At 46.3% G+C, this 18,080-nt stretch overlaps 2 protein-coding genes across 31 annotated transcripts in view; one reads left to right on the plus strand and one right to left on the minus strand.

Annotated features, from left to right (window-relative positions):
- The window catches only part of ANKDD1A (ankyrin repeat and death domain containing 1A), a 45,490-nt gene extending 30,910 nt beyond the window's left edge, over positions 1–14,580 (plus strand). For 2 of the 26 annotated variants that reach the window (XM_072738791.1, XM_072738802.1), the window contains exons 10-15: positions 3,170–3,268; positions 3,834–3,932; positions 4,867–5,037; positions 8,108–8,303; positions 11,039–11,170; positions 12,188–14,580. In XM_072738791.1, coding sequence (XP_072594892.1) covers positions 3,170–3,268; positions 3,834–3,932; positions 4,867–5,037; positions 8,108–8,303; positions 11,039–11,170; positions 12,188–12,249 — 759 coding nt within the window. In that variant the 3' untranslated portion in view covers positions 12,250–14,580. Of the gene's footprint in view, positions 1–3,169; positions 3,269–3,833; positions 3,933–4,866; positions 5,038–6,146; positions 6,489–7,438; positions 7,494–7,719; positions 7,901–8,107; positions 8,304–11,038; positions 11,171–11,473; positions 11,663–12,169 lie in introns of those variants that run through there. The other 24 variants (XM_072738795.1, XM_072738806.1, XM_072738796.1 and 21 more) reach the window with 22 other exon arrangements.
- Positions 14,581–16,794: 2,214 nt separating this feature from the next.
- SPG21 (SPG21 abhydrolase domain containing, maspardin) overlaps positions 16,795–18,080 on the minus strand; it is a 29,428-nt gene continuing 28,142 nt past the window's right edge. For all 5 annotated transcript variants that reach the window (XM_072738819.1, XM_026007502.2, XM_026007463.2 and 2 more), the window contains one exon: positions 16,795–17,510. In XM_072738819.1, the coding sequence (XP_072594920.1) occupies positions 17,394–17,510 (117 nt within the window). In that variant the 3' untranslated portion in view covers positions 16,795–17,393. The remainder of the gene's footprint in view (positions 17,511–18,080) is intronic.

The following is an 18,080-nucleotide window of genomic DNA, read 5'->3' on the forward strand; positions in this document are numbered from 1 at the left end:
TGACTACAAGTGAAGCTGAGGGGAGCTAAATAAGATGGGGGATGTTGTCAGAGTCATTATCCTGCTTGAGATATTGTACCAAGGCTGTTTTTGTGTTTTTGTTTCGCATTTATTTATTTTATAGAAAGAGCGCAAAAGTGTGCTGGTAGGTAGGAGCAGAGGGAGAAGGAGAGAGAGAAGGGAGGGGCGGGGAGAGAGAGAGAGAGAGAGAAAGCAGACTCCGTGCTGAACTGAGCAGGAACCTGATGCAGGGCCCGATTCCAGAACCCTGAAATCATGACCTGAGCCGAAACCAGGAGTTGGCCACTTAACTGACTGTACCACCCCGGCACCCCTGTACCAGGGTTTTGTAAAATGTTACCATTGGGGGAAAATGGGTATAGGATACACCAGAGCTCTCTGTATTTTTTGGCTGCATGTGAATCCATAATTATTTTTTTTCCATAATTATTTAAAAATAAAATTTTAATTTAAGGTTCTGCTTCTTTAAAAAAAGTTTAAGCATCTCTGGAAGGATGCACATAAAAGCAATGATCAAGGTTGCCAATGAGGTTTAGGGGAGTATGAGCAGATGGGTGATGGGGGTGGAAGAAGTCTTTCACTAGACACCTTGTATACTTTTTGGTTTTTATAAATAAAATGTAAACCAACTAAAAGCCGTATTTGCTCTCTTTCCACTTCCCTTTCTAATCACATTCCCCCAGACATGAGGTTACATTCAGCTTATTTTCTTGTTTTATCTCTATACCCTGCTGCTTCCTTGGAAGCCGGTCCTTGTAGTTCTTTTTTTTTTTTTTAAGATTTATTTATTTATTTATTTATGATAGACATAGAGAGGAGAGCGAGGGAGGCAGAGACACAGGAGGAGGGAGAAGCAGGCTCCATGCTGGGAGCCCAACCTGGGACTCGATCCCAGGACTCCAGGATCGAGTGTGGGCCGAAGGCAGGCGCTAAACCGCTGAGCCACCCATGGATCCCCCAGTCCTTGTAGTTCTGACAAGTTTCCAGGCTCACCGGACTTGTGCATTTGAGTCCATTTCAGTCTCTGCCCATTACTGGCACTGCAGACCTTTTTCTGGCCAGATTTTGATTTCATAGTCATCCGGCAACGATCTGAGGACACTGTTGAAAGTCTTACAGTAGTTTTACCTGAGTTAAAATTTTTTTTTCTAGATGTGTTTCAGAATACTTTTTGTCATTTATTGAAATTTGGATTAAAAAAATTAAAAACAAAGAAATTTGGGTTTAGGATTACATTAAACTTGTAAATAATATAAGAGAAAATGGTCATCTTTATAATATTTTTTCCCTAGAAGCATAAAGTCTTGCTATTTCTTTGTCTTCTTTTATATCCCTCAGTGATGTTATATAGCTTTTAGTTTGCCTTTGGTGTGTCCATTAACAATTATACTCTTCATAGATACTTTGTATTTTTGGCTGTCGTGAATAGGATATTTTATTTTTTAAAGATTTTATTTATTCATTCATGAGACATACACACACACACACACACACACACACACAGAGATAGAGAGAGAGAGAGAGAGAGAGAGAGAGAGAGAGAGGCAGAGGGAGAAGCAGGCTCCATGCAGGGACCCTGATGTGGGACTTGATCCCCGGCCTCCAGGATCAGGCCCTGGGCTGAAGGTGGCGCTAAACCACTGAGCCACCCGGGCTGCCCAAATAGGATATTTTTTAAAAAAAATATGTCATTTCTTATAGGCATGCAAAACAGGAATGCTATTGACTAGGGTTTTATATGACTTTTAATTAATTTTATTAGTTTTTTTTTGGGGGGGTAATAACTTTTTTAACCTGTCTAGGTATACAATCACATTGCCTACAAATAATTGTATAGTTTAAATCTTTCCCAGGGTGGCTCAGATGATTAAGTGTCTGCCTTCAGCTTAGGTCATGATCCCAGGGTCCTGGGATCAAGCCCTGCATCTGGCTCCCTGCTCAGCGGGGAGCCTGCTTTTCTCTCTCCCTCTGCCTCCCCCCCCCAAATCCCACCCCCCATTCATACTCGTTCTTTCTCAAATAAAAATCTTTTTTCAAAAAGTGTTTAGAGGGATACCTGGGTGGCTCAGTGGTTGAGCATCTGCCTTCGACTCAGGGTGTGATCCTGGGATCCGGGATCAGATCTTCCTCTGCCTGGGTCTCTGCCTCTCTCTCTCTCTCTCTCTTATGAATAAATAAATAAATCTTTTCTTTTTTTAAAAAAATTTTTAAAAGTGTTTATGAGCACTTGTGTAGCTCAGTTGGTTAAGCATCTGACTTTTGGTTTCAGCTCAGGTCATGATCTCCCGGTTGTGGGATCATAGACATTGGTAGTGGACATTTGTGTCGTGTGTGCGCATGCGCACGTGCCCAGTTCTGTAATCTTTCTATATTCAATATATGAATGTTTTTCCAACATTGATTTTATTGGCTTTGTACTATTTAACTATTTATGTGTCACTATATCCAGTGAGAAGGATGCTGTGGCAGTAGCTCCACTTTGTCATGTGGTCAGGGGTCACAGGGGACCATTGATGAAGGAGTCTTCCAGCCTTGAGCAAGGCCTTGGAGGTGTGTTGGACTTGTGAGGTCTCTGGTCTTGTCCCAGCGGGCTCTTTCATTCATTCCTTTCATGGATAAAGAGTCATCAGGCACCTATCTGGGAGCTGAGGGGAGAAACTCCCAATAACACAAGGTTCCTATTAGCTATCAGGCAAGTCACTTAGGTCTTCTGAACCTCAGTCTCAGTGTTTCCTGTTTTTAAGATGAAAATACTAATAACACCATTCCTATATACACTTCCTAGGTTCATGTGTGGATTCACTGAGAGAATTTTAAAGTGTTGCTAGAAGGGACCTTAGCAAACATCCGGTAGATGAAGAGTAGCAGAAAAGGGAAATGACTTGTCTGCAGTCACATAGGAGTTCCTGGTATAACAAGGTCTCAAACTTGGTCTTCAGGCTCCCACCCACCTTGAGAATAGAGAAACTACAGGGTTTTAGCTGTTGGGGTTATAGATTCCTCAAGCCACCCATGCCCCTGGAGGAGCAAGAAGGGTCAAACCTAGAAGCATTATATCTATCTACCCCTCCCCACTTCCAACCTACCAAGCTGTGCTGGGCAGTCCTGGGAGGGACCCACTGATGGATCCATGTGTCTCCTTCCCCAGCAGGGCGCCTCTCCTATGCACCTGGCTGTGAAGCACAACTTCCCTGCCTTGGTCCAGCTCCTCATTGATGCTGGCAGTGACCTGGATGCCACCGACAATGTAAGTGGCTGCAGAAACCATCTGGGCCCCAGGGAGCCCCTGGGGCATCCTCCCAGGCTGGCAGGGCTTGGCTGCCATCTCCTAGCATGGCTCATAGTTGAGAAACTACTTTTTGAGCTTGTAAAAAGCTCTTTGAATATTTGTTGAAGGTAACGTCATTTCATCAACCATTCCTCTATTTTGAACATTTTGGTGGTTTCCAAGTTGTTGCCATGGTCTGTGTAACACTGCAGTAAACATCTTCCCACGTTCAGCCATTTCCAACAAACCAAAAGCATTCTGCATTAAAGACTAGAAGAAATATATTAGGATCATTACAGAGATTGACTTAGTGAGCTAGCCAGTGGTGTTTTTTCCTGTGTTCTTCATGTTTTTTTTTTTGTTTTGTTTTGTTTTCTCTGGTATTAGACTTATGACTAAATCCAGCTTACTCTCTCCCATAACTTCTTAGAGACTTTTTAAAGCCTAGTTAGGAGTGTACCCATCTTGGACTTGTTCTGACTTTGAGCCTTGGGCCACTGGTACGTGCTGTTCTACTCCTCTGTCCCCTTGGCTTCTTCCCCAGAGGCAGCAGACACCCCTCCACCTTGCTGCTGAGCACGCCAGGCAGGACATAGCGGAGATGCTCCTCATCGCACGGGTTAACTTAAACCTGAGAGATAAGGTACCTCTGCTCCCAACCAGAACTGGGATGTGGTTGTCTTTGGTCTCATGGCCCCTCAGACTTTGAGCTCCTTGAGTCATCTGGTGGGGAGAGGAAGGAATAGAGGAGCTGCACATCACCACCCCACAGCCCCCTACATGTGGCACAGGGATCGGGAAGCTTCCTGGCTCTTTGTGCCTCTGGGGTGGCTGCTCCTTCAGGTGGCCAGAAGTTCCAGACCAGCTGAGGACTTGGTATAAGGCCAAGGAGATCACAGGCTCATGAGGGGAAGGGGCTGGCACACGTGGCGCGTCCTGAGGATGGTGTGGGAAGAGTTGGGGGCAGGAATCGGCCCTGAGGCTAGACCTAGAGGGTCTGCTCTGAGGGGGCAGCCAGCCAGGTGTGCAGAGGAGCCCCCCATCTCCCTGCACCATGCCAGGGACTGAGGCCAGCCCTGTGCCCGAGGCCTGGAGCCAGGGGCCTGGTGGGGCGGGCAGACGTGACCTGAGGAGCTCAGTCCTTCTCCCGGCTCTGATTTCATCTGAGAGGCAGAGCAGGTGACCCCTATTTCACAGGTGATGTTGAGGAGTTAAGCAGGCTGTTATGCTCTAAGACTTCCTAAATTCTAAAGAAAAACAAGAGGCAGTTGCTGGAATTATCATTGCCTCATTTTTTTTTTTTTAAGATTTTATTTATTTATTCATGAGAGACACACACAGAGAGAGGCAGAGACACAGGCAGAGGGAGAAGCAGGCTCCACACAGGGAGCCCGACGTGGGACTTGATCCTGGGTCTCCAGGATCAGGCCCTGGGCTGAAGGCAGCACTAAACCCCTGGGCCACCCGGGCTGCCCCTCATGGCCTCACTCTACCTGTGCCTTCTACGCCCCTTGTCATGCCCAGGAAACTTTTCTGCTCTTCAGTGTAGACTGCCAGAAACCGCTTTCTTTGGGCAGGAACGTTTGCAGCCGATGCTAGAGGCCACCCTACACCTGTCCGGTGGCAACCCTGGCCTCCCCTCTTACTTGCAGCAAGGGAAAACTGCCCTGGCCGTGGCCGCTCGCAGCAACCACACCAGCCTGGTGGACATGATCATAAAAGCTGATCGCCTCTACAAGCAGGAGAAGGTACTGAGACCTTGCACGTGGTCCCTCCATGTTGCAGAGGGAGTGGCCTTGAACCCCGGCCCTGACCAATTCAGGGACCCCCTCAGTGTCCGAGGAGGTGATAATCCCTGCCTCACCTGCCACTAGGGTTGTCTGTGAGCATCTGGAGACAAGTGAGCACTGAGACCAGGTAGAGCGAGGTCCTGTCTGTGTGGAGACAGTTCTGGATGCTCTTGTAGCTCCTGCTTGATGGAGGCATGGGCCCACGCCTGCGTGCATGAATAAAGAGGTGGCAAGTTGGTTTCAGCTCACTGCCATCTCCAGGTGACTGGAATTGCTGCTTGGGATGCTGTATACGGGCAACTTTCAGAGGCCAGAAGGAAAGTGTGCTGGGATTGATTAGTGATTTTTGCCGAGGAATTGGGGAAGAAGAGTAGCAGATGTGAGGCCATGCTGTTCCAGTGGTCAGCAAATGGGGGTCGGGTGGGGAGTTTTTTTATGTCTTTGAGGTTGTTTTTATACATACAAAATAATTTTTGCATTTCCTTCAGTTTTAAAAATTAATTTATTATAAATGTTAAAACCTAGTTTTCTGGGGCACCTGGGTGGCTCAGTAGGTTAAGTATCTGCTTCAGCTTAGGTCATGATTCCAGGATCCTGGGTTCGAGCCCTGCATTGGGCTCCCTCCCTCCTCAGCAGAGGGTCTGCTTTTCCCTCTGTCCCTGCTGATGCTCTCTCTCAAATAAATAAAATCTTAAAACCCCACAAAACCCAGTTTTCCTTAAACTTTTAAATTCATTTTATTTTATTTTTTTAAAGATTTTATTTACTTATTCATGAGAGACACAGAGAGAGAAGCAGAGACACAGGCAAAGGGAGAAGCAGGCTCCATGCAGGGACCCCAACATGAGACTCAATCCCGGGTCTCCAGGATCAGGCCCTGGGCTGAAGGCGGCGCTAAACCACTGAGCCACCAGGGCTGCCCTGGACTTGGATTTTTTATTTTTTTTATTTTTATTTTATTTTTTATTTATTTTATTTTATTTTTTTTTTACGGATGAGACACCCAGGGATCTCCCGCCCTAAGTGACTCTTTTTTTTTTTTTTAAATTTTTATTTATTTATGATAGGCACACAGTGAGAGAGAGAGAGGCAGAGACACAGGCAGAGGGAGAAGCAGGCTCCATGCACCGGGAGCCCGACGTGGGATTCGATCCCGGATCTCCAGGATCGCGCCCTGGGCCAAAGGCAGGCGCCAAACCGCTGCGCCACCCAGGGATCCCATGGACTTGGATTTTTTAAATCAAGACTCAATTTTATTTTTGCTTAAAGATTTTATTTAAGCAAAAATAAACTGGCTCTAAACTGCTGAGCCATCCAGGGATCCCTTTAAAATCTTAAACATTTTATTTTATTTATTAATCTTAAACATTTTAAACTAATGATTAAATTTAATAGATTTTTTAAAAGCACTTTGAATGCTTCCTATGTTCTTTTTTTCTTTTTTTTAAGAGAGGGAGGTGGGGGCAGAAGGAGATGAAGAGAATTCCAGGCAGTCCATGGGGCTCAGTGCCACAACCCTAAGATCATCACCTGAGCCCAAAGCAAGAGTTGGATGCTTAACCAACTGAGCCACCCAGGCACCCCCGTAAATTCTTAAATTATCCTTGTAAATCCAGTAAATTAAACCTATAAATTCAATCTTAAATATCTTAAACATTCCAATATTGCTTACAAGTTTAGTAAACCTCTCAAAAAAATCACTATTTCAAAATCAATTAACAAATTTCAATAGGAATTATAAGATATTCTTTTTAACGGATATGCTGGGTTCTCAGAAACATTACAGCCCCTTTGCATACAACAGATAGCTCCTAAATGTAACCCCAAGATATTAATACCAAGGGTTTTATGAACGGTTTCATCTCTGTGCTTAATTCTAACACTTTAGACTTTAAAAATTCTCAACGCTTAGACAGTGGGGCAGTTAGAATGACCGATCTCCCTCCCACCCCCAGGCTAATTTAATCAGAATCTCTGGTGTAGGGACCAAAGCTTTGGTAGCTTGTTTTGTTTTAAAGATCGTACTTTTGGGGCTCCTGGGTGGCTTTGTCAGCTAAGCTTCTGCCTTCAGCTCAGGTCATGATCTCAGGGTCCTGGGATGGAGCCCTGCATGGAGCTCCCTGTTCAGTGGGGAGCCTGCTTCTCCTCTTGCTTCTGCAGCTCACCCTGCTTGTGCTTTCTATGTCAAATAAATAATATAAAAAAATTTTTTTTATTCTAAATTAATCTCTATACCTAGCTTGGGGCTTAAACTCACACACCTCAAGAGTTGCATGTGCTACCTACTGACTGAGCCAACCAGACACCCCAAACATCTGAGAAGTTTTTTTTTTTTTTTTTTTCTTTTTTGCACCTGAAGTTCTTAAAGCTCCCAGATGATCCCACTGTACAGCTGCAGCTGGGAACCTCCCCAGGTGAGAGCCAGTCTCCTTGGTCATTACGTCCCAGGTGCCTGGCCAGACACTGTTGACCAGGAGGTTAAGATTTGCAGCTGCAGACGCCAGGACTCACCTGGGCTTTTTTAACAACCAGAACTTTGTATTCACATCCTGAAAAGGAGCTTACTTAGGCTTTTGTGGGTTTAACTTATGCTACCACAGAATTCCTTTGTAACTTCCCATTATATTACCTGCTTTGCAGAGAAAGAATCCTGTAACCTCGCCCTTCTCCTCGTTGGGATTCAGCAAATCTAGTTAATGCCTGATCCTGGCCTTGACTGGTGTTAGCCAAAGCCTCTGAGTCCTTCTGCTGGCTCTTGTGCCCCAAGAAGAGGAATTGGGAAGGCTTCTTGGAAGAGGTGGCATGTGGGTGATCTTTTGACTGTGGCAATGCGGTTAAGGGACAGGCAGGTGAGAGAAGGAATTCTGGATGGAGGAACAGTATGAGCAGCTGGGGTTCCAGAATTCAAAGCAAGGCACAGAGTGAGAAATCAAAGTAACAGACCCCAAACCCCAGGCCTGTGGTGCCGCTGGAGCCTGGCAGGGATGTCCCCCAGGTGGCAGCCGGGCTTCTGGGATCTGCTCCACAGGATCACCCCTTGCACAGGGAGCCCTCTGGGAAGAACTTGACATTTAAGCAGGATCATCGGCAGGAAAGGCAGCATTTCCACTCTGTTCTGTGGCGACTGGCCTCCAGGGACCTGCGGCCTCATGAATGGAAGAAGCTCGCGTATTGCTGGGAGTTCACCGACGCCCATGTCCACGCCATCGAGCAGCAGTGGACAGGTACTGGCCTGCTCCCCCCCCGCCACAACCTCAGAGCAACCAGTGGGTGGAGGGGTGGGGGCACCTGTGTATTGGGTTTTCTGTGTATCTAGGAGAGAAGCCAGTGCAACCCACAGCCCAGCCACAGCCAGCCACATGCCACCCCCAACATCCTGTGCGCCTGTCTTTCCAGGCCTTTGCTCAGGCTGTGCTCTCTGCCTCTCCCTCCCCATTGACCTGTGACCTTCATGTTCTTCATGAATTAGCCCAAGCTGATACCCATCATTCATACACCAAACTAAAGGTACTCCCTATAAAAAGGAGGAGACCAGCAGTTGCCACCATTATTTAATATCTGCTTGGAAATGTTGGCCTAGGGCAGCTGGGTGGCTCAGTGGGTTAAGCAGTTAAGCGTCTGCCTTGGGCTTGGGTAGTGATCTCAGGTCTTGGGATGGAGCCCCATGTCTGCATCCAGCTTCCTGCTCAGTGGGGAGTCTGCTTCTCCCTCTCCCCCTGTCTCATGCTCACTCTTTCTCCTCTCAGATAAAATAAAAAAGAAATGTTGGCCCTGTTACTAAGGCAGAAAACAAACAGAAATAAGGACTGTAAATATTGAAAAGGAAGAGAGATTTATTAGCTTCAGATGCTATAATCCTCTACCTAGGAAGTCCAGAAGAATCAACTGAAAAACTTAGAATAGGGACACCTGCATGGCACAGCAGTTGAGCGTCTGCCTTCGGCTCAGGTTGTGATCCCAGAATCCCAGGTTCGAGTCCCACATCAGGCTCCCCTCGAGGAGTCTGCTTATCCCTCTATGTTTCTGCCTCTCTCTGTGTCTCTCATGAATAAATACATAAAATCTTTAAAAGAAATAGAAATAATTCAGTGAAAAGGCTAAATATGATAAAATATACAGACACCATGGTATTCCTATGTACCATCAATAAGTGGGGAAAATATACAGAGGTATTTTTGAAAAGATATTCCATTTGGAATAGTGTTTCTAAAAACATATTCATGTTTTTATGAATGTTTTAGAAAGTGTTTCTTAGAATAGTGTTTTTAAAAACATGAAAAATATGAATGGCATCTGAGTAAAACAATAAAAATTAGTTCAACTATAAAAAAAGACTTATGTGGGTGGAAAGATATTCTATATTCCTGGCTAGAAAAAGTATCAGGTAGACATTGATTTTTTTCCCAAACTAGATTGAAATTTTGATTTTTAAAAAGCTTTTGAGAAACAGAGCATAAGCAGGAGGAGGGGCTGAGGGAAAGAAGCAGACTCCCCACTTAGGGAGCCCAACGTGGTGCTCCATCCTGGGACTCGAGGGTCATGACCCAAGTGAAGACTGATGCTCAACCCACTGAGCCACCCAGGTGCTCCAAATTTGATTTTTTTTTTTTTTAAGGATTAACTTATTTTAGAGCAAATGGCAAGGAGAGGGAGAGAGAATCCCAAGCAGACTCCGCACTGAGCTCAGAGCCCTACGTGGTGCTTGATCCTACAACCCTAAGATCATGGCCCTGAGATCATGACCTGAACTGACACCAAGAGTTAGATGCTTAACTGACTGAGCCACCCAGGTGTCCCTGATTTGGGTTTAATCAAAAATAGGTTTTTGAAACTTGACTAAAGGATTCTAGAGTTCACTTGAAAGAATGTTTAATTTTTTAAAAATTTTATATATTCACTTGAGAGTGAGCATGTATGTGAGAGAGCACAAGACAGCATGAGTTGAGGGTGGGGGGTAAAGGGAGAGGGGGAAGCAGACTCTCCACTGAACAGGGAGTCTGACAGGGTCTTGATCTCAAGACCCCAGGACCATGACCCAAGCTGAAGGCAGATGCTTAACCAACCAACCCAGGCGCCCCAAAAAGGGAATACTTAAATGAATATTCTGGGGGGAAAAATGAAGAGGATCCAATCCAACCAGACTCAACCCTTTACAAAGCTCAGATAATTGGCAAAGAGAGACACCTGACAAAAATCTGCATACCAGGGATCCCTGGGTGGCGCAGCGGTTTAGTGCCTGCCTTTGGCCCAGGGCACGATCCTGGAGACCTGGGATCGAATCCCACGTCGGGCTTCCGGTGCATGGAGCCTGCTTCTCCCTCTGCCTATGTCTCTGCCTCTCTCTCTCTATCTCTGACTATCATAAAAAAAAAAAAAAATCTGCATACCAATTAGTGCGATAGAGCAGGATATCCAAATGCAACCTTTGTGACAGGTAAGAACTTTCAGAAATGTAAAAGAGCACGGGGACATTATGGGCTGGGGGCAAGGGATAGTGAATAAATGGCCCAAATGAAAGCTCTATGCCAAGGGCAGCATCATGAGAAAGTGTGTGCTGAGGGCCCAGAGGAGGCCAGAAAGTCCCAGGACCCAGTGCGCGGGCTGACCTGGCCCTGCTGGCTGTGCCGGCAGGGAGAGCAGATCTGGTCACAGGGTGTGGGACCAAGTTAACCCTTCTCCTCAGACACAGTTATTTTCAAACGTGGCTGTATATTGGAATCACCTGGGAAGCCTTAACACCACTCAGTGCCCAGGCTGTACCCAGACCCAAGGAGGTCTGAGGGGAATGGGACCCAGGTGTCTGTGCTTTCCCTAAGGTGTCCCAGGGGGTTCCAGTGAGCACTTTCCCACCTGGGCATGTGCAGGAGGTGGTGCAGGACAGCACAGATACTTGCTTAGAGCTGGCTCTGCCAGGGTGGGCCCAGCAGGCTCCTTCTCTTTCTCCCCTCGTGGTCCTCAGGCACCAAGAGCTACCAGGAGCACGGCCACCGGATGCTGCTCATCTGGCTGCATGGCGTGGCCGCAGCCAGTGAGAACCCCAGCAAAGCGCTGTTTGAGGGCCTCGTGGCCATTGACAGGAGGGACCTGGCTGGTAAGTGTCCTCTGTTTGGAGCTGTATGGCCCCCCTACAATGCGACAGAGCCCCCCGGAGGTCTGCTGAGAGCACAGGGCTGTGGTGCTGGCTCCGAGCCTTCCACACTCCTGGGCCTAGCCTTGTCTACTGGAATTCAGGGAGAGCCCTGGACAAACCAGTGCCTCCTGGCCCCATTTCCCCATCTGTGCCACGAGGGGGTTGGCGCAGTTGACGCCTGCAACTTTCACAGCCGCAAAGCCACTGATGCTATCACCTCTTCCTCTCAGGTCCTCTGTACTTTGATTTTTTTTTTTTTTCTAGTTTGGAATAAGGCTGGAACAGCCTGCAGGCTTCTTTTCCACAAACAGTAAGACGTATGGTCCAGAACTGGCTTGATAGGGGTTGAACCAGGTCGATCTGGTCAAATATTTCTGAGGCCATCACCATCTTTTGAGTCTGTCAATCCCAAAAGCCTGGTTTGAGATTCTGAGCACCCTGTGGAATCATCAGGCAAGTGAGATAAAAGGTTCACGACTGATCCCTCATTAAACATAAAATCAGCTCATAATGAAAGAACCTTAAATACTGTAGTAATGTGCCTTGGCCTGGTGCATTCTGGGGGCAACCACAGGACAGGATGTTAAGCCGTCAGCAGTAGTAACGACGACTGTGTCGGGCACCAACAGTGAAAACATGGGTAGCATGGTATAGAGGGGAGAAGGGAAAGCTGCCTGTGTGGTGGGTAAAGTCACCGCTGCTGCAGGCAAGGTGGGAAAACAGTCATTTCAGGATGGAGGAATTAGGGACGACCGTCTTCTTCTGAAATGTTCTGAAATATTATTGCTCTTTTTTTTTTTTTTTTTTTTCAAAAATCAGTAAAACTTTATTCGCTTCCATTCTTTGGCCTTTAACAGAAAACTGGAGAAATTATTGCTCTATCTTAACACAAACAGAGGCAGGCAATTAAAACATAAAACCAGCCCTGCGAGGAAGAGCTTAGGCAACATGAAGCAATAGGATTCTTCTCTTTTGCAGAAAGCGTCAGGAAGAAAGCAAATGCTGACCCAAGTGCCCCCAGCAGATGCATGGCCATGTAACTGGAGAGGCCAGACCTCCAGAGGCATGGGGCCTCAGAATGGGCGCCACTGAGCAGAAGAGGACCACCATTTAAGGGCTTAAAAAAAAAAATCACTGTTAACAGACCTCCAGCTGCTTGTATTAAAGCAGGCAGTCGTGCCAGAGTAGCAGGCACTGCTTGTAATCTCATTTCCAGGGTTGGTCCAGGGGCCGGTTCGGGTTCTGCAGGTAACCTCTTCCCACAGGAAGGGTCCTTTACAGCTCTTGGAGCCTCACAGCAGTCCCCTGAGATGCAAGTGGCACCTTTTTAGAGAGGACACTGAGGCTCAGGACGGAGAAGCAGCTAATCAGCTATTGAGGTCAGGTGCCAAACCCTGCCTTCCTGTCTCCCCAACCTGGCAAAAGGGCTCCAACTGTCCCTTACAAAGTGGGTCGCCCTTCCCTCATTCACTGGCTTTTAATGAATGCTGTGCTTACTCCATAGCTGTTCTGTTCCCAAGCATATTTGTACACCGTGATGGTTCTGGGAGGCACACACTCTTTTTTTTTCCTCTTGTTTTAGAATTTTTTTATTTTTATTTATTTTTAGAATTTTTTAATTTTAAAATTTTATTTTGAAATCGTTTCAGACTTCCAAAAAACACTGCAGAACCAGTACAGAGAATTTCTGAATATGCTTCACGATACAGCTTCCCCAAGTACTAATGTCTTACATAATACAGCAAAATTTTCAAAACCAGGAAGTTAACACTGATACCAACCATACTACTAACTCCTCTTCAGACCTTATTCCGATTTTGCCAGTTGAGCCATTCAAGTCCTTTTTCTGGACCAGGATCCAGTCCAGGATCACACCTTGCATTTAGTTGTCATTCTTAGTTTTAAATAGCCTCACACAAAGGGTCACCTGTCCAGAGCTGCACCATCTGACAGAACTTTCTGTGGTGACCCAGATCTGTGCTGTCCTTGTTTACCTCTAGCCACCTGTGGCTACTGGGTACTTGAGATGTGGCTACTGGGATGGAGGAACTGAATTTTTAGTTTAATTTTAATTTTTGGAAGTTTAAATAGGCGTCTGTAGCAAGTGGCAGTCATATTGGGTGGCACAGCTGGTCTGGAGCTTTGCTTTTAGGTGCCAGTGAAGCACAGGTGGCTTGGCTGCCCCAGGAAGAGTGTGGAAAATGTGACTCTGGATGCCTCACCATGGTGTCACAGATGTGGAGAATATCTATGCAGGATAGCCTGCAAGTTCTGCCTGAAATCTTTTTTTTTTTTTTTTAAGTGTTTTAAATTTATTTTTATTTTTATTCACGAGAGATCCAGAGAGAGAGAGGCAGAGACACAGGCAGAGGGAGAAGCAGGCCCCATGCAGGGAGCCCGATGTGGGACTCGATCCTGGGTCTCCCGGGTCAGGCCCTGGGCGGAAGGCTGAACCACCCAGGCTGCCCTGGGAGCTCTTTCTAATTTGAGCTCTCGCGCGTGTGGCACAGCTTGCTGTGGCCACTCTAGGAGCCCACGTCTTAGGAAAAACTCCCCACAGAGTTACTCGCTGGGCCTGAGTCCTGGGAGGGAGGGAGACCATAAAAGACATTAGAGCTGAGAGGGGCTGCAGCCATCACCTATGCATGGTGGGAGCTCACACACAGTGGTACTGTCCTCTGAAAGGCGGCTGGCATTCTATCTGCCAAAAGTACAAATGCACTTCCCCTTTGACCCAGCAATCCCACCAGGAGGTATTTATTCTACAGATAAACCTGCAAATGCTACTATACTAACACTAGTGCAAAGAAATAGAGCAGAAACTATGTTGTGCAGAGGGGTGCATGGGAACCTGCTCAGGGTTTTTTTTTTTTAAACTGTTCCTATTAATAATCTTTAAAAAAAAAACACCACTTAAAGCTTATGAAAAGAAAGAAAAAGAGGCTTTGGAACCAACCTATTTTACAGGCAGTAACCTGTAGGCCTGAGGCCTCAGAGTTCACAGCCAGATTCAGACCCCCAGGGGTGGCACACGAACCTCCATGTCCTTCCTCTGCATGTGCTATGGTTTTGGGTTTTTGTTGTTGTTTTCTTAAGTAGGCTCCACACCCAGTGTGGGGCTTGAACTCACGGCCCTGAGATTAAGACCTGTGCTGAGATCAAGAGTCACTCAACTGACTGAACCACCCAGGCGCCCCAGCATGTGCTTTGTTGAGGGGGGAAGAGTCTTCTCTTGCATTTATTCCATTTAGGAAATGTATTTTGTATCTCACAGGACTTAGACCATTTATTTGGATGAATTCTGTGGAATGAATTTTGTATTTTTTGAGACAAAAACAAGTTCTTAAATAAAATTGAAATGTTGAAATACAGCTTTCACATTCCGTATTCCTTTTGTTTGGGAGACGTATGGCAAAATTTCAAGCCAGACAAGCTGTTGTGGATTGTGTAACCACGCCACTTGGCTCACCACTGCCAGTCAATATTTACTGTCTTCCGTGCCAGGCAGTCTGCTGGGAGCTGAGGTATAGTGTGGAGTGGCCACAGTTCCTGCCCTCTGGAAGTTTGTGATGTTGGCGGGTGGAGGAGCTGGGACCCCAGTGAGGCACTGTCATGTGGTTGGTGCTATGTGTGTGTAGGGAGAACTGTGGGATTTGTTCTTCCTTGGGGAAGGGAAGGAGGAAGGGGAGGAAGGTCTGAGAAGCTCTCAGAGAAGACAGAAGTGGGCAAAGCACATTGCAAGCAAAAAGCAGTCTCTGCAATGGCACAGCGGTGCGGAGCTGTATCTCCTTGCGCAATGGTATGGTTGGAACACAGGAAGCATGGGAGGAAGAGGAGAGATGAGCTGGAGGGGCAGGAGGGCCTGGCTATTTCAGCCCCTGATGAGACGATTCCAACGGACACTCGTAGCTCCAGAGCCTCCTACGTGGTCCACCAGTGCTTGGTCAGCCTGTCACAGCTCAGCTTCTCCCCTGCCCAACCCTGCTTACTTCCACACCTCTTTCCTGTGATCCTCAGTAACCACCTGGCTCATCTCGAAGTTTCATCTTGGCATCTAGCTCCAGCCTGAGACCTGGAGATGGGGGTGGCTGGGTTTCTAGCTGGGGAATCTGGAGGCACAGTGGTGCTGGGAATGGGGAGGACGGGTCTAAGAGAGAAGGAGCAGGTTTGGGCAGTGGGGACATGGGTGTGCCTGTAGAAGGCTGGCCTGATGGGCCCATTAGGCATTCAAGGCCATCTCAGAATCAGTTGGGTTTGGCAATGGCAGTCATCAGGTCCTAGAGCCAGGGAGTGGTTGAAGCTGTCGGAGGAAGTGGCTCACTCAGGGAGAATTTGAAAAGAAAGCAGAGGGTAGTCCCACAGTTCACTGCTGTACCAGGTAAGGAAGGGGCTGCTGACCATGTGCAGCCTGGCCCTGCCCACAGGAGTTTCCTATTGGTTGGGAAGGAACCTCAGATGCGAACAGTTAAAAACATTAAAGCTCTACCTTCATGGCTTACCAGGTATTTCCATAACTCCAGACTGTTCTAAAGTCACAAGGTAGAGCACACACTAACCTACATGGAAAGATCACTGGTTTTAGGGATGGTCAGGCCCAAGTTGCCATGCCAGCTCCACCCCTCCCTGTGTGATGCTGAACAAATCTCTTGTCCCTGTTTCCATGACCTCACCTGTAATATCAGCCTAACCAGGGTTGTGGTGGGCATGAAACTGTAAATAGTATGGTTAACTCAAAGTTCTGAAAACTTAAAGGGAAAGAAGCATCGATGCTGATTTTTCTGGTCTAAATTGTACCCCAGTGAAACCAAATAGCTGATGAGGGGAAGATTCTTAAATCCGAGAACTCTAGTTAATAGAGTTATTCTTATTATATTTAAGAATAGATTCTTAAATCCAAGAACTCTAGTTAATAAAAATTAGAGTTATTGTTACTGCTCTGCATCCTCTAATGACATAGTGCATCTGTGCAGTGATGAGCAGTGGCAGGCAAACCATCAGTGGAATTCCCCAATGACTGACTGGATCTGGCTGACAACGTCTGAATCTACTGAGCAATCTTCACAACTTAGGGACAAGATGTTCTGGGCCTCCCCCAGTGACATAATGGGAAGCACACAGCTTCGCCTATGAAGTATTCCTGCCCAAAAGGCTGAATGTGAAACTGACCCTCTAGATGTAACCACCAGTTCATGGGAAATACCAGGGACATAGAAACAAGTTAAAGGACACTGTGAGGCTGCAATCAGCCAAATCGAGACTGTGGGGGAATTCTACAGGGCAGATGAGCCTGTTTCTTCAACAAATTCATGGCAAGAAAAAAATAGGAATTTACAGTTTAAAAGAGATTTAAGAGACATTCCCACTAGGGGAAGACAAGAAGGTATGAAAAGTACTTGGCACATACTAACAGCTCAATAAATGAGAGCTATTGTTACTTTACAATGAGCAAACTGCACTTTAGTGAGAGTAAGTCACTTACCTGATGTCACCAAGAATTAGCCAATGACCCCATGGCCTGCTTTGCAGAAAGTCCTATGTCTATGCAGTCCAGTTGGGCAGCTACAATAATCACCAAAACCACCCACTGAAATTGAATTTTTATTCCAAATGACTGTAATGGCTAGAAAGACAACAGATAAAATGATCTGCTTAACTGGAAATTAGAAGTAGCTGATTTTGTAGGAGAGCAAACGGTGGGGTGACAGCAGCGTTGGCACTTGATAACGGTTATAACCAAGAAAGCATAAAAATAACCAATGTCCTTCTGATACACAATCTGGATGTGCAGCATTTACAGCAAATATCGTAAAAAGAAAGAAAAGAGGAAAGGAAAGAAAAAAACTCCACAAAATCCCAAACCTCAAAAATCAACATTCTCTTAAGAACACAGTGGTGAGAAGACTTTTGGTAGCAAAATTTTCACAATTCTGAAAGTGAGAGTCTTCAAAAGTACTTCCTCAAATTCAAAAGCTAAAAAAAAAAAAAAAAAAAAAAATGCAGAGGGAACAGTCACACTGGCTTAGAAGAGCTGCCGCCTGTCACAAAGATGACAATCAGTCCTGCTTCCAAACACAGTGATGACTGGCGAGCCTGACAACTGAACAGAGCCTGCCTGGCGGGTGCTGACGCAGCTGATTGTACAAGAACTCTCTGGATCACTCATCATCAACAGGCGGCAACAGAGCTACTGCTCCTCCTGACTGATGCTCAGGCTGCCTTTCTGCACCTCTAGTTCCTCAGCACTGACCATCGACGGGTCGATGGCCGCATATTTGGTTCCATGGAATTGTAGCAAATGGATCTGTAGAAACACAGAATCATTATTTTAAATGCCACAGTAACACATAAATGCTTTTTTAAAAAGGTTTTATTTATTTATTTGAGAGAGCGAGAGAGCGCAGAGATGAGAGGGAGAGGGGGAAGCAGACACCCCCTGAGCAGGGAGCTCCAACATGGGGCTTGATCCCAGGATCCCGAGATCACAACCAGAGCCAAAGGCAGACACCCAACCGACTGAGCCACCCAGGTGCCCTAGCATATAAATGTTTATAGTTCTAAAATTATAATGTAATTAGAGAAAAACTGGAAAACATAGAAAAGTATTTTGAAAAACCACAATGTGGGATCTTTGTTCCTTATTTATTTATTTATTTATTTATTTATTTATTTATTTATTTATAAATTTATTTATGATAGTCACACAGAGAGAGAGAGAGAGAGGCAGAGACATAGGCAGAGGGAGAAGCAGGCTCCACGCACCGGAAGCCCGACATGGGATTCGATCCTGGGTCTCCAGGATCGTGCCCTGGGCCAAAGGCAGGCACCCAACTGCTGTGCCACCCAGGGATCCCCCTTTGTTCCCTATTTAATA

This window comes from Vulpes vulpes, chromosome 15 (assembly GCF_048418805.1).
Source record: "Vulpes vulpes isolate BD-2025 chromosome 15, VulVul3, whole genome shotgun sequence".
Lineage (NCBI taxonomy): Eukaryota > Metazoa > Chordata > Mammalia > Carnivora > Canidae > Vulpes > Vulpes vulpes.